At 38.2% G+C, this 14,929-nt stretch overlaps 1 protein-coding gene across 1 annotated transcript; it reads right to left on the bottom strand.

The window, feature by feature from the left end:
* Positions 1-1,238: 1,238 nt before the first annotated feature.
* On the bottom strand, positions 1,239-14,916 carry Dr1 (down-regulator of transcription 1). The gene is made up of 3 exons (XM_059274942.1): positions 14,201-14,916; positions 5,679-5,842; positions 1,239-3,279 (listed from the first exon to the last, which is right to left on the bottom strand). The coding sequence occupies exons 1-3, from the start codon at positions 14,418-14,420 to the stop codon at positions 3,133-3,135; spliced, it is 531 nt and encodes a 176-aa protein (XP_059130925.1). The 5' UTR covers positions 14,421-14,916; the 3' UTR covers positions 1,239-3,132.
* Positions 14,917-14,929: the final 13 nt, after the last annotated feature.

Raw genomic sequence — 14,929 nt, 5'->3', positions numbered from 1 at the left:
AGACTTTGCATATATAATTAAGGATCTTTTTTAATCATTTTGGAATATACAGAGGTAGAGGAAGACCTGACTATAAAAGAGAACAGGTATGGTGACAAAAACAGGCTTTGGACATGGAAGAAAGGGCCATTAATAAAGAATAAGGAAGTTAGTAGAAGGTGAAAAGGCATCAAAACAAATTCTCCCATCACCTACCTGCAGAAGGAACCAGTCCTGCTGATACCTTGATTTTGAACTAATGAAACTGGGAATTCAGATCTGTAGGATTGTAAGAGAACAAATCTGTTGTTTTAAGTCACTAAGTCCTCATTACAGATAAAAGGCAACATTCACAAAAAGGAAAATTAAAAAAAGAGTGATTATATATGGCTGCATTCACCTCAAAATTTTTTCAAGGCAAAAACAATTTATAGCTCTGAAAAGAGAGGACTGTTAAGAGCCAGGCAGGGTGGTGCATGACCTTAATCCTAGCAGTTTCAAGGAAGATGGAAATTGATGTCTTGTAAGTGCAAGTCCATCCTGGGGTATATAGTGAGACCATGTCTAAAAAGAAAAGAAAAAGAAAGTTGTAGGGCTGGAAAAGCGGCTCCTCAGTTAGGAGCACTGGCTGCTCTCTCAGAGGACCTGGATTTGATTCCCAGCATCCACACGGGGTGGGGGGGGTGGGGGGAGAGGGGGAGAGAGAGAGGGAGAGAGAGAGAGAGAGAGAGAGAGAGAGAGAGAGAGAGAGAGAGAGAGAGAGAGAGAGAGAGATGAACAAGGACTTTTAAAGATATTCATGATGTCCTATGTTTTTATCTGAGGACTATGTTTAGTTTGCAAAACTTTAATCTGTGCCCTCTCCTGCACATATGGTATACATAGTTTTAAAAATAGGTCCCCTTTTGGCTATATGTGATGGGACACACGTACAACACTGGCAAGTTGGAAAATATTTAGTAAATAACTTTATTTCTCAAAAATTAGAGATTTTGTTTTTCTAAGATTAAACCATTCTAATGACTAAGGCAACAAATAATTGTGACTTTTAAATGCTAAAAACAAGTTACTGCTTAATGAACTTTGTTGTGCCCATAATTGGACATTACAAAAAGTAAAACTGTTTTCTGAAATAGCAGTAAACTAATGAGAAAGGGGGTACTACATACCAAATAACCAGTGTCTTCTGTACTTACCATTCTCAAAAGTAGTGAAAATGGTAACAGAAATTGCACTATAATCATTAAATACAAAAACAATTTATAAAACACATCAGAATTTTATTGCTTGAAGAATACAGCATATGAAATCACAAGAACATCAAAATGAAAAGTCACTAGGCTTCAAACATATAATACATTATCAGATGCAGTCAAATATTAATTAACCTGAAGTCTGCATCAGAAAGAAAAAGGTATGGAAAAATATCTAAATTGTTTACTTGAGAAACATACACTTAAAACAAAGTAAAAGAATGTTACAGTACAAATCAGAAAAGCCAACAGTGACTAACTTATTTTTGTAGACTAAACTACCTACCTTTGGTACTTAACCTTTTTGAAAAAACGATTCCTTCTATTTTTTCCAAACACTTCATGGGCATATCCATGAAATACCTCGAAATAACTTCAGCATAAAGCATTCAGCAAAATTACTACCCTTTTTACTACCTTTTCTGTTATACTGGGGAAGTATATGTATCTGATAAATGCATAACAATATATCCCTTTTTCTAAAACTGCAAAATATGAATATTAAGAAATCTAATACTTATAAACTTTACTTAGTTCTCCAATTAAAATTAAAATCCTGGCAGTTAGAGTCTCTTCTGGAGTTTGGTGAATACAGAAATTTAAATAACTTGGCAACTGACGTAGGAATTTAATGACTTGCTATTACCTTAGGTGGCATTTTTCTGTTTCCAAAATACAAGCAATACACCATTTCTCCAAAGACACTGGATCCTTCTCACAAACATTACCACACTTTATTCACTGAAACCAAATTAAAGCTGCTCCCTTTTAATAAGAAACTTAACACTTCATATAGGGCTGGTCAGTTATGACACTTTTTAATCAAACTCAAAACTTTTAAAGCTATCAATTATGATGATGGGGACAACGATGCCATATCAAAAGTTAGCACTGGACTCTTTAGGCCACCTAGTCAAGAAAATGTAAATGCTATGCTAAAACCAAACAATAAGTAAACTACATGTTAAATAATATTTTTAAAGCCCTCTTTCAGAACAAACATGTTTATTAGCTTTCATTTATTTCCCCAGTAAAGGTCTGAATATCCATGAGCCTCAGTTAAACCAGCGGGACCCAAGCAACTGTCTCACAATCCCACCTATATACTCAAGTGACATAAACAGGAACGAACTATGCAAGTAATACTATGAACAATTACTGAGCTGGAGTGAAATAGTAAGAATCATGACAATCTTCAAGATTAGCCAGTCTATGAAATGGCATAGTGTAGGTCAGGATAAATTATACTATAATAAAACTAGTCTTTACTGCTACACAAAACAGTAACGAAATCAAAAAACATAACTCACCAAATTTATACAACTACTAGTGAATACAATTCCTTCCTAGTTTTTGAATGTTTTGAGTTTTTCTCTCAGCAAGTATATTTATCTGAGCATATATAATTGTTGCCTGAATATATATATTCACTTTAAAAGACAAAAAAAATTTAGACACTATATAGAACTGAACTTTTTTCGCCAACCTGATTCAATGTATTCTGCATCATACCATGCCCCATCTCAATATAAAATTCTAATTTTAGTTCAGTTAAAAGGGCAGAGAAAATGCAAATACAGATTAAGAGAGCTGTATAAATTTCACTGTATTTTTATAAACCTGAAGTTTTCTGTAATACTGTTTATTGACCAAATAAAGGATTCACACTGCTCTTAGATTCCAGAAACACCATTACAAATTCAAAGTTGATCTTATACTGAACCTTAAATTTACAATAGTTCAAAGAGACAGTTTTACATATATAGCACAGTAGTTGAAACCTGACAGCAGATGTCTCTAGAATACCAATGGTAAGTCCACCAAGATGCATACACAATTACAGATAAGCATTTCTTTCATTGTTTTCTTATAGAGGAAACAAAAGCTGAGATGGTGAATTTCAGATATCATCATCATCTTCTTCATCTTGAGAAGACCCTGCCTGATTGGATGCGGTCGCTGAGGCTGCAGCAAGCTGGGCTTGCTGGGCGGCTTGCTGCATGTGAAGCCATTCCTGTTGGGCCAATTCTGCTTGTTGCTGTCTAGCCTATGAATTAAAAACATACACGCAAGCGTACACATTTTGGTTAAGTGTAAATTAAACTAACAGACTTATCAAATGTAGATATTTTCCAAGTACTATGTAATTATGACATATCAAGAAAACAAGAACTCTTAATATTTTTAGTTCAACTAAAGAAATTGAAAAGGTTAATAGAGGGACTGGAGATGGCTCAGCAGTTAAAAGCACTGGCTGCTTTTCCAGAGGATCTGGTTTTGATTCTTAGCACCCACATGGCAGATCACAGCTATCTGTTAACTCCAGTTCCATGGGATCCAACATCCTCTTCTGGCCTCTGCAGGCAATGTACACATGTGATATATACACTTAAAAAGGTTGATAGAGCCAGGTGGTGATGGTGGTAGCACACACCTTTAGTCCTAGCACTTGGGAGGCAGAGGCAGCAAATCTGAGTTCAAGGCCAGCCTGGTCTACAAAATGAGTTCCAGGACAGCCAGGGCTACAAAAACAAACAAAGAAAAGGTTGATGGGGGTGGGGGGCGGGAATCACATTAGTTGTTCTTTGGCTCTCTTTACTGTTTTTCTTTCCTGTCCCTTCAATTATAATTTTCTTATAAACATACTTTGTGGCTTAAAAGGTCTCCAGTACAGTTAGGGAAAAATACCATAGTGAATGCAACAGCTACCCTGATATTTTCTTCTGAGTTCCTATTATAATTCATGCTTCAAAAGAAACCTAGAACATAAAATGTTTCTCAAATGTATGCTATACTTTTTACATTTCATTGTCTTTCTTTATTTAAACAAGAAAAAAAAGATTGTTAACCAAACATAAAACTGCTAACAGCAAAAGAACTGAAAAAGCAAAGAACACTAAGACACTGACAGCTACAAGCAGCAGTCGACAATCTAATCCGGGAATAAAAGAAGAGGAAAGAACATTTAAAACTTATGTCTGGAGGAACAATCAAGTAGAACTGAACTCAGATCTCCAAAGAACAGGTATATCTGCTAAAGCATGAAAGCACGGAGACCTCACCTGTGGGGACCTACACCCAAGAAGGGTACAGGTTCAGGCTGGTTCTGTAACAAAGAAAATGCATATTGGATTCAGTTCCTACTACAAGACAAACTGGGTGTGGTGGCACACACTTATAATCCCAGCACTGGAAGACAGAGGCAGCCTAGGCTACAAGTGAAATCGTGTCTCAAACGACCTAATACATAAATAACTGTTCCTGGATTGGTCAAAGGAACTGGAAGAGGAAAGAAGAGAAGCAAGGCCTATTTGCTTACACTAGCCTCTATTGGTAGTAGAATCCAATGAGGACTTCAGATAGTAAAGCAGATGTACTTTGTAAATCTGTACACAGTACAAGGATCTCCCCATATATAGTTTCATTTTTTATGATTTCTGTTACCTGGAATCAACCAAATATTAAATGGAAAAGTCCAGAAATAAGCAAGCAAGTACCTTTACCTGCTGAGCCATCTCGCTAACCCATGTTATATAATCCTCATAGATTCTTATGAGGATTAAATGAACTAATATATACAAATTGCTTGGTAATATCATTAACCAATGTTTAGAACTCAATAAATATTGGAAAATGTTTTTCTTATTAGTTTATTTTTTAAGATTTATTTTATTATTTTAATTATGTATGTGTCTGTAGGGGATATGTGCATATGAGTACTGGTGCCCTCAAAGGCCAAAGGTGTTGGATCTCCTTGGAGCCTCCCAACGTGAGTGCTGGGAACTGAACTCAGAAAGAGTAGTATGCATTCTTTTTTTAAAATTTATTTATTTTTATGTCTATAATGCTCCATCTGCATGTACACCTGCATGTAAGAAGAGAGCATCAGATCCTATTATAGATGGCTATGAGCCACCACGTGGTTGCTGGGAATTGAACTCAGGATCTCTGGAAGAGCTGCCAGTGATCTTAACCACTGCCATCTCTTCAGCCCCAAGTAGTATGCATTCTTAACCAGAACTCTTTCTAGCCCTTCTTATTAAACAGCACTGTATCTTGTGCCTAATAATGTTTAAGGTTCAAATACAATGACATTTGGTGGTACAATTCCTATTATCTTGGTACTTGGGGGACTGAGACAGGAAGACTATAAATTTAAAACCAGCTTGGGCTATAGATCAATACCTTGCTACACAAAAAATGTTAATCAGATTTTCCTTGTATTCCACTCAAAAAGAAAGAATGAATGAATGAAAGAAAGGAAACTGGTTATTGCAATCATTTACATGAACCAGAGTCAAAGTGACCAAGTTCTAAACATCAGACTCTGTAATAAGCAATGAGCTGGAGAAAGAATACTCTAGGTATGTTGATTTATAAAGTGATTTTCAATAAAACCCTTGATTTTGGTAAATTTCCAATGAAATAATTTAAAACATTACTTACCTTTGCAAATAATTCCTGTTGCTGTCTCAGTAATTCTTCTTCAGGAATGCCAAGGTTTTCCAAGCGAGAACTGGCCTTTCTTCTTTTTAGTGCTACTGTTTTGCATTCTTGTAAGACTTCTTTTACTTCACTGATGTACGAGCCAAAGCCCAAACTTTCTAGTGCTACAGAAATGAAAGTATGAAAGATGAAAAAATATAGCTTTCCACTTATGTAACATCTGTTTTTGTGTTAGTTTCCTCTTGGGAGACAGTTATTTAGCAACTACCTGGGTGGCCAAGACAAATATCTTTATCAACCATTATTCTTTAAGTTTTATTTTTGTTTTTAACTGTGTGTATGCGAGAGAGAGAGAGAGAGAGAGAGAGAGAGAGAGAGAGAGAGAGAGAGAGAGAGTTTGTACACGTGAGAGAGAGAGAGAGAGAGATTTGTACACGTGAGTGTAGTGCCCACAGAGGCCAGAGATGAGGGTATAGCATTCCCTAGGAGATGGAGTTAAAGGTAGCTGTGAAGCACCTAATAGGTGTGTAGGAATACAGGTCCTTCTGCAAGAACACCACCATGCTCTTTACCTCTAAGCAATCTCTCCAGTCCCATACTCATCTACTTCCTTAATATTTGACTAGAGACTGGTTAAAACTAATGGAACATTTCAAGACAATCTTTATGTTTCCCTCTTTTAAAATTTCTTACAAGAACATGTGGTTTGAGTAAGAAAAATATCTTTCTTTGCCACTCATAGTAAATCAAGCATCATTAAGTCTGTCCGTTTCTTAAAGAATACAAAAAAAGGGGAGCTGGAGAGATGGCTCAGCGGTTAAGAGTACTGGCTGTTCTTCTGGAGGTCCTGAGTTCAATTCCCAGCAACCACATGATGGCTCACAACCATCTGTAATGAGATCTGGCACCCACTTCTGGCTTGCAGGTATATATGCAGGCAGAATACTGCATATATAATAAATAATAAATCTTTAAAAAAAAAGAAAGAATACAAAAAAGGGAAACATTTGGAATTTACTGGTTAATAACATAGTTTGTCCCATTACAAAAAAGTAGGCTAGGAACACATATTACGTTACAGAAAGATAGGGTGAAAGAGTAAGTTTTTCTTTCCTCCAGTGTACCAACAAAGAGTGGTAATACACACCTGTCCCTGGGTTGGGGATTTAGCTCAGTGGTAGAGCGCTTGCCTAGCAAGCGCAAGACCCTGGGTTCGGTCCTCAGCTCTGGGGAAAAAAAAAACAAACAAACACACTTGTCCCAATACTCAGGAGGCTAAAGTAGGCATCTCAGCTATTGAGATTCAAGAAGAAAAAAATATATACAGCTCCCTTTAAAGTACACAAATCAGCTTTTCCCAGCAGAGATAACCTCCCTACAAGAACATGCTTCTGGCAAAGGATCTTCTTTATTCCTCTCTAGAAGACAAGAGGAAATAAAAGAAAAAAAGAAAAAAAGAAAAAAAAAAAGTGCACCTGGTGCAGAGCCCCAATTCCTACTGCATAGATGTGAAATGCCCAGAATGCTATAAAATCCCGTTTTTTAGCCATGCATAAATAGTAGTGTTTCTTGAGTACTGGCTGCTCCGCTGTCCTCTCTGTCAGCCTATAGGCAGTAAAGAAGGATGACAGAAAGATGCTACTTCAGGAAGTAGCAGCACTAAAAGCACCTGAATTAGTAAGGAATCATCCCAACAAACACATTTTTGGATTAAAAACAACAACACACAAATCAGCAATTTCTAGTTTCTTATTTGTGGGAGGGAAGAATGTGACATTTTTCACTTAAAATACAGCAAGACAGTGTAAGTCAAAATATTCTTGCCTCACTGGCCTGGCATGAAGACCCGTGACAACCATGTCATCCATGGTACAGCACTCCCAAAAAACTAGGAAATACTTCAGGAACCGAGTATCATTTATTTCTATAATCTAACCAGTTTCTACCACAATGCTAAATGCTTAGCAATATTCAGTAAGCAAGTGTGAGACAGTAGAAGGAAAACAAAAACCTTGGGCTGTGGATGTAGTGCACTTGCCTAACATGAATGAGGCCCTAGGTTCAATCTTTAGTAGCATTTCCAAAAAAAGATCATTTTTAGAAAAATAATAAATAAAAAAAATAATAAAAGGGATGGTGGTATACACCTTTAATCCCATCCCTCAGGAAGCAGAGGCTGAGGCAGATAGAGGCAGGCAGATCTGTGAGTTCCAGGCCAGCCAGGGCTATACAGTGAGACTCTGTCTCCAAAAACAGAAAGGGAAAGAGACAGAGAGAGAGAGAGACAAAGAGAGAGAGAGAGAGAGAGAGAGAGAGAGAGAGAGAGACAGAGACAGAGACAGAGACAGAGAGACAGAGACACAGAAAATGGGGGGGGGAGAAAAAGAATAAAATCCAGAAAAGAAAAAATCCTACTGTAAAAAACAAATAGTTTATAGTGCAAATTTCAAATATTGGTATTATTTAGGCAACACAGCATGTACCATTCTTATTCTATGTTACAATTTCTCTGCAATCACTGTTTCTCTGATTTCAAAATTCACATTCACTTTCCAAAATACATTGACATTTAGGCTTTAGAGCAAAGCTACTCAAAGTATGGTCCAAGGACTTGTACCAGAGGTTGTGGTTATAATAGTTGTTGCTTGTAACAGTTAAGAGTGGAAATTCTGGGGGCTGGAGAGATGGCTCAGCAGTTAAGAACACTGACTGTCCCTCCAAAAGACCTAGTTCAATTCCCAGCACCCACGTGGTGGTTCTCAACCATCTGTAACTCCAGTCCTAGAGGATCTAATATCCTCCTTTGTGGGTACTGCACATGCATAGTGCACAGTCATACTGGCAAGAAATACATCCATACGTATAAAAATAAATAAATATTTTAAAAAATAGAATTTCAAAGTAAGCATTTAAGAATCTTTAACAGCAATGATAAGAGTATTTTATACCTGTTTGATCTAAAACAAAAATTGAAGGTTTAATTTATGAATTTTTAAATTTTGTTTTCAGTGATCTATTTTAATGTATTTACCAGTATAGGATGGACTGATATTAAAAAGGAAATACCTCTCCAATGCAAACAACTTGAAACTCATTGGCAGAATATCCTCAGTAACTTTATCTAACTTTAACTTTGACTACTTTCAGTTACTTTTCTCATAATGTAGCACAGGTTAAAAATGCAAAAGAATGATATAATTAAAATTTTTTATTTGAGCTTTGTAAATGCCATCATGTTGTAAAGTTAAACAATAATAGATTTTGGTTTTATTTTTATTTTCTTTTGGTTTTTCGAGACAGCCCTGGCTGTCCTGGACCTCGCTTTGTTGACCAGATTGGCCTTGAACTCCCAGAGATCTACCTGCTTTTGCCTCCCGAGTGCTACAGATTAAAGGCTTGCATCACCACATCCAGCTTGTTTTGTTTTTTTGAGACAGTCTCACACTCCATCCCAGGCTAGCCTGGTACTACTATGTAGCTCAAGCTGGCTACAAACTCAAACCAATTCTCCTAAATGCTAAGATAAAAGGCCTCCACATTAGCTTTATTGTAGCATAGTTTATAAAATTCTTAAACCCTATCTGATTTTCAATACTTGTGAATTATATCTATAATCAAGTGTTGTTTGTCATCCCATAAGGCAACAGAACATATTAGAACTCATTTAGGAATATGTGTTCACAAAAACCAGTAATGAAATAAAAGACTATTGGCAATAGATAAAAACTCTCTATTCATGTACCTGTGATTTTTAATACCAAGTCTACTTAAAACAACAACAACAAAAAAAGATTTAACTAAATTATGGTACTTTATATATTTATATATTTATTTGGTAATAAAATTATTTCAATTCTTATCCACACTTTACAAAAGTGCCTCAGAATATTTAATTTGCTCTATTAAGATAAAGCTAGGTAGCAACGAGGTGAAATGGCCTGAAGTGAGGTGTAGTTAATTAACTTTATTACTACAAACCCAAACTTCACCATGAAAACCTTTTTAAAATGTATATTAACAAAAAACAGGGGCTGGAGAGATGGCTCAGTGGTTAAGAGTACTGGCTGTTCTTCCAGAGGACCCAAGGTTCAAGTCCCAGCACCCACATGGCAGCTCACAACTGTCTGTTACTCCAGTTTCAGGGGATCTGACATCCTCACACAGACAGACCTGCAGGCAAAACACCAGTGCACATAAAATAAAAATAAACAAATTTCTCTCTCTCTCTCTCTCTCTCTCTCTCTCTCTCTCTCTGTATATATGAGATATTTTTATGTATTTACCAGTATAGGATGGACTGATATTAAAAAGAAAATGCAACAACTTGAAACTCATTGGCAGAATATCCTCAGTAACTTTATCTAACTTTGACTACTTTCAGTTACTTTTCTCTGTATATATGAGAGAGAGAGAGAGAGAGAGAGAGAGAGAGAGAGAGAAAGTTAAAAAAACCCACAAAATTGTATATTATTATTCCATACGTATATATCTTCTGTTTTTAAATAATCAATGCTGACAGAAAAACTTTTTTTTTGAAACCAGGTCTTACTAGGTGGCTGGCTTAGAACTTACCTACTTCTGCATCTCTCAGAAAAGCAATCTGAAAAGGTTGTATCTATCATAATTTTACCAGCTTCTCAGAGTTCCTCAGTAAGGATACACTTCAAACACCTAAAACATGTACCTTTAAAAAAAAGAAAAATTTCTCTGCTGTGCAGTGGTGCACGCCTTTAATCCCAGTGCTAGGGAGGCAGAGGCATGCTCATCTGAGTTCAAGGCCAGCCCAGTCTATACTGAGAAATCCTGGCTCAAGAAAACAAACAAACAAACCCTTAAAGCAATTACATATGAAATTACAAATGTATAAAATTTACACTAATTGGAGCAAAACTATAGATATTTATAGATATTCTTATATACTTTTTTTTTTTTTTTTTTTTTTTTTTTTTTGGAGATAGGGCTTCTTTGTGTAGTCCTGGCTGGCCTAGGACTCTGTAGATCAGGCTGACTTCACAGAGATCTGCCTGCATCAAGACATAAGCCACCACCATCTGGTTGCTTTGGTGTTTTACCTGAATGTATGTCTGTATCAGGGTGTGGGGTTCCCTAGAACTAGAGTTACAGACAGTTGTAAGCCACCACGTGGGTGCTGGGAATTGAACCCAGGTCTTCTGGAAGAGCAAGTCAGTGCTCTTAACCGCTGAGCCATCTCTCCAGCCCCTCTTACATACTTAATGGCAACATTACAGGAAAAAGGTACATTTATGAGTACCAACAGGTCAATTCACAGTTTTTAACATCAGTAGATTGCCATCATCACAGAAAACAGTCTTTCACTGTAACTTTCTGAGTCATGCATTGAACTAAGTTAGCATATTCCAAAAGTGAACCATTTAGCACACTGCTTGCTACAGCTGCATTTTTATTCAATCATCATGTCAATCAGAACTCTAAATATATCCTAGAAAAAAAAATGACCCTTCCCCCAAGACAGTGTGTTATTAGATTTTTGAAACAATCATCACTTTTGTGGTACAAACAAATGTTTAAGGCAGATCCTACTGAAATCCTCTACAGTTTTCATTAAAGTGCTAACGCTTGACAAAAGTGTTTTTTCTTTTCCTTTAAGAAGAGTCAAAGGGAATTTTAGCTTTTTTTTTTGGTTTTTCGAGGCAGGGTTTCTCTGTGTAGCTTTGCGCCTTTCCTGGAACTCACTTGGTAGTCTAGGCTGGCCTCCAACTCACAGAGATCCACCTGGCTCTGCCTCCCGAGTGCTGGGATTAAAGGTGTCCGACACCATCGCCTGGCGAATTTTAGCTATTTGTTAGAAAATCTTCTCAAAGACTTAGGACAACAATCAAATACACAACGTAAAAATAAAAACAGACAACCTGGCTTCCATTTTTCTTAATACTCAGCAAACCAAACCAATAGGAAAAAAAAAACAAAACAAAGAACCAGAGTCAAGAACCAAGTAGATGTCTGAGAATACAGCCCTGTCGTACAAGTTTGCCTAGCACATAGAAGGCCTTAAGTTTAACACACATAAAAAAGAACCAAACAAACAGCAGGGAATGGGGATTACAGAATGCCCATAATCCCAGCATTCAAGAGACTGAGGGAAGAGGACCAGGCTGGGCTACACAGTAAGATCCTGTTAGCATCCTGCTTCTCCTAACCCTGAAAAACAACAACAACAACAACAAAAAAAAATGTTGCTTTATTCTTAGGGGTTGTCTACTATGTATTGAAATAGCAGAGCACATATGTATGTAACATAATTATTTATATTAACATAGCTATGTGTATATATATATATATATATATATATATATATATATATATATATATACAGTCTGTGTGTGTGTGTGTGTGTGTGTGTGTGAGATATATATACCATGGCTCTACTCTCTACTGGGATTAACTTCTGGCATGCTAAATACTCAGCCTTAAGAGACACCCTTAGTACAGCAGGGTGTACTTTAAAACTACCTTCAGCACAGGATAAAAGCTCAAAAATGAATCACTTGATCTTTTTGTCAATCCTGACAGTGGAAAATGGATATGGCCAATCTGAACAGATGTGTTCTCCATTTGACCTTAACAGAAAAGTAAAAAAAAATTTTTTTTTTGGTTTTTCGAGACAGGGTTTCTCTGTGTAGCTTTGGAGCCTGTCCTGGAACTCACTCTGTAGCCCAGGCTGGCCTCAAACTCACAGAGATCCACTTGCCTCTGCCCCCCGAGTGCTGGGATTAAAGGCGTGCGCCACCCCAGCTGAAAAGTAAAATTTTAAAAGTTAAATTATAAAAAGGCAATCATACATGGTATGATTAAATGTTTAACTTCAAAAGTAATCAAGAAATTGTTTTAATTTCACTAGATTATTACAAAATAGAAGTTATTGCCTCAAACTGAATGCAACTTTCTCTTAAGAGTTCATGAAAAGCCACAGAAAGCATTTCTCCCAAAATTGCCAAAAGTACTTTTGTCTCCCTTCCCTGTAACCATCAAGTCTCCCAAATTCCTACTGCAAATCTTTTCCAAGATAAGGAAGAAATTGTTGAAACTTTTAGAAGTGCTTTTTAATAAAACCTTAAATATACATACACATCTAATGGGAAAAGCACAGAGAAAGGAGAGAGTATTTGCTAGCATGTGTCAGGCCCTAGGTTCAAGCAAGGCCCAGTACTTGTGGAGTGGGGGGGGTGTTGGCGTCACCTTTTGCATAACTTGTACAAGCTTTTAAACATTTTCAAAGAACAAAACAATCAAAAGTTGGAGTCAAAAAGAAAAATGTGGCACTTGGCTTTTTCTTACAGGAGTGCTTTGGGAACCTGGTGATGATTATTTTAGCACTTTTTTTGTTTTGTACTTTGAGACAGGGTTTCTCTGTGTAGCTTTGCGCCTTTCCTGGATCTTGCTCTGTAGACCAGGCTGGCCTCGAACTCACAAAGATCCGCCTGCCTCTGCCTCCCTAGTGCTGGGATTAAAGGCGTGCACCACCACCACCCGGCACTTTACCATTTTTTTAAAGCAAAAATACCCTTTTTTTTTTTTTTTTGGTTTTTCGAGACAGGGTTTCTCTGTGTAGCTTTGCGCCTTTTCCTGGAACTCACTTGGTAGCCCAGGCTGGCCTCGAACTCACAGAGATCCGCCTGGCTCTGCCTCCCGAGTGCTGGGATTAAAGGCGTGCGCCACCAACGCCCGGCCAAAAATACCCTTTTTGGAAAGCAATAAACTTTACAACATTGGACACACTCATGTTAATACTTTTTTTTTTTTTTTTTTAATTCAGTGCTGGTAATCAAACCCAGGACCTATGCATGCTAGGTAAATGATGCACCACTGAACTACATCCACAGCCCAAAAGTTTTTTCTATTCGTGTGTTCAAAATTAGTCTTTTCCTCTACACTGGTAAAAAGGGTCAGGTGAGGATGAGGTACTCTCTGACTCAACTCATGCTTGAAGTTCTGTCTAAAATTTAACTTTCCAAGAGAGAACTTTTAGGTTACTTTCTCGGGTGTCAATTCTTGTTGCTTTAAGACCTGACTGCAAACCATACTAGTTGAGGATGTTTGTTGAGCCTAATGTTTGCTTTCCTTATTTGCATTAGCTGGATGAAAAATGAAAAATGTCCAAAGAATGCTACATAGGTATTTTCTTAAGGTACAAACTGTCTCCTATGCCTTTGTGACTTTTTCTTTCTTTTTTATAATTTACTTATTTTTATTTTGTGTGCATTGGTGTTTTGCCTGTATGTACGTCTGTGTGAGGGTGTCAGATCTTGGAGTTACAGACAGCTGTGAGCTGCCATGTGGGTGCTGGGAATTGAACCCAGGTCCTTTGGAAGAACAGCCAGTGCTCTTAACCAGAGCCATCTCTCCAGCCCTTTGTGACTTTTTCATTAGCACTACTTAGTAGTGAAATGGAATAAGGGCTCTGTGACACTAAGTGGTTATGCTATTAGTAAGACTGCGCCCCTGGACTTTCATTTAAGCAAAGTCCCACACAAATGACTTACCTTGTATGACATGCTCTGGTGAAATTGTCTTCTTTTCCGACTTGTTGCAAATCTCATTGGCTTCAGAAGATATAAGGTGAATGAATTCAGTGCAGCAGTTCACTACCAGCTCTCGGGCATCGTTGGCCACCCGGACGTTAGGGAGGGTCTCTTTGATCATCTTATTTATAGCAGCTCTGGGAATAGTGAGATCATCATCGTTGCCAGACGAGGAAGCCATCGTACCTTCCTGTCTTTCAAGCTCCAACTTTTAAACTCTCGACTCTGGTCCACCACCACTCCACGGAGATTTCTCAAAAGGCTGCCCTCGGACAGGGATGACCGGGTCGGGGAAGCTCAGAATTAAGAGGGTGTAGAAACGAGGAAGGAGCGGGTTCGAGGGCCAAGAATACCCACTGTGTGGGGAATTCTAGTGCGAGTCTGAAGGGAAGGTCAGGGTGCTGAGGGCTCTGGGGACACCACTCCCACGGCTGGACGTCCGAGGGGCCGGAGAACCTCACTCGTACCGCCTCAGACGGACTGTCGCTGTCGTCTAACCGGACCTAAACGGCTCGCAAGACCCAGCAGTCCCCGCCCGGCCGCAGTACCGGGCGGACACCCAGCAGGCCCGGCTCTACAGAGCCGGAGCCCCCGCGGCCGCCGCCACCAGCAGCGGTTGCCGCCGCCTCGGCCAAACCATCCTTCGGGCACCCGCGCCGCCGCCGCCGCCGCCGCCGCCGCCGCCGCCGC

Source organism: Peromyscus eremicus, chromosome 10, assembly GCF_949786415.1.
Source record: "Peromyscus eremicus chromosome 10, PerEre_H2_v1, whole genome shotgun sequence".
In the NCBI taxonomy this organism is placed as follows: Eukaryota; Metazoa; Chordata; class Mammalia; order Rodentia; family Cricetidae; genus Peromyscus; species Peromyscus eremicus.
The sequence above is the reverse complement of the archived record's forward strand: the minus strand, read 5'-3'. Positions and strand labels throughout refer to the sequence as shown.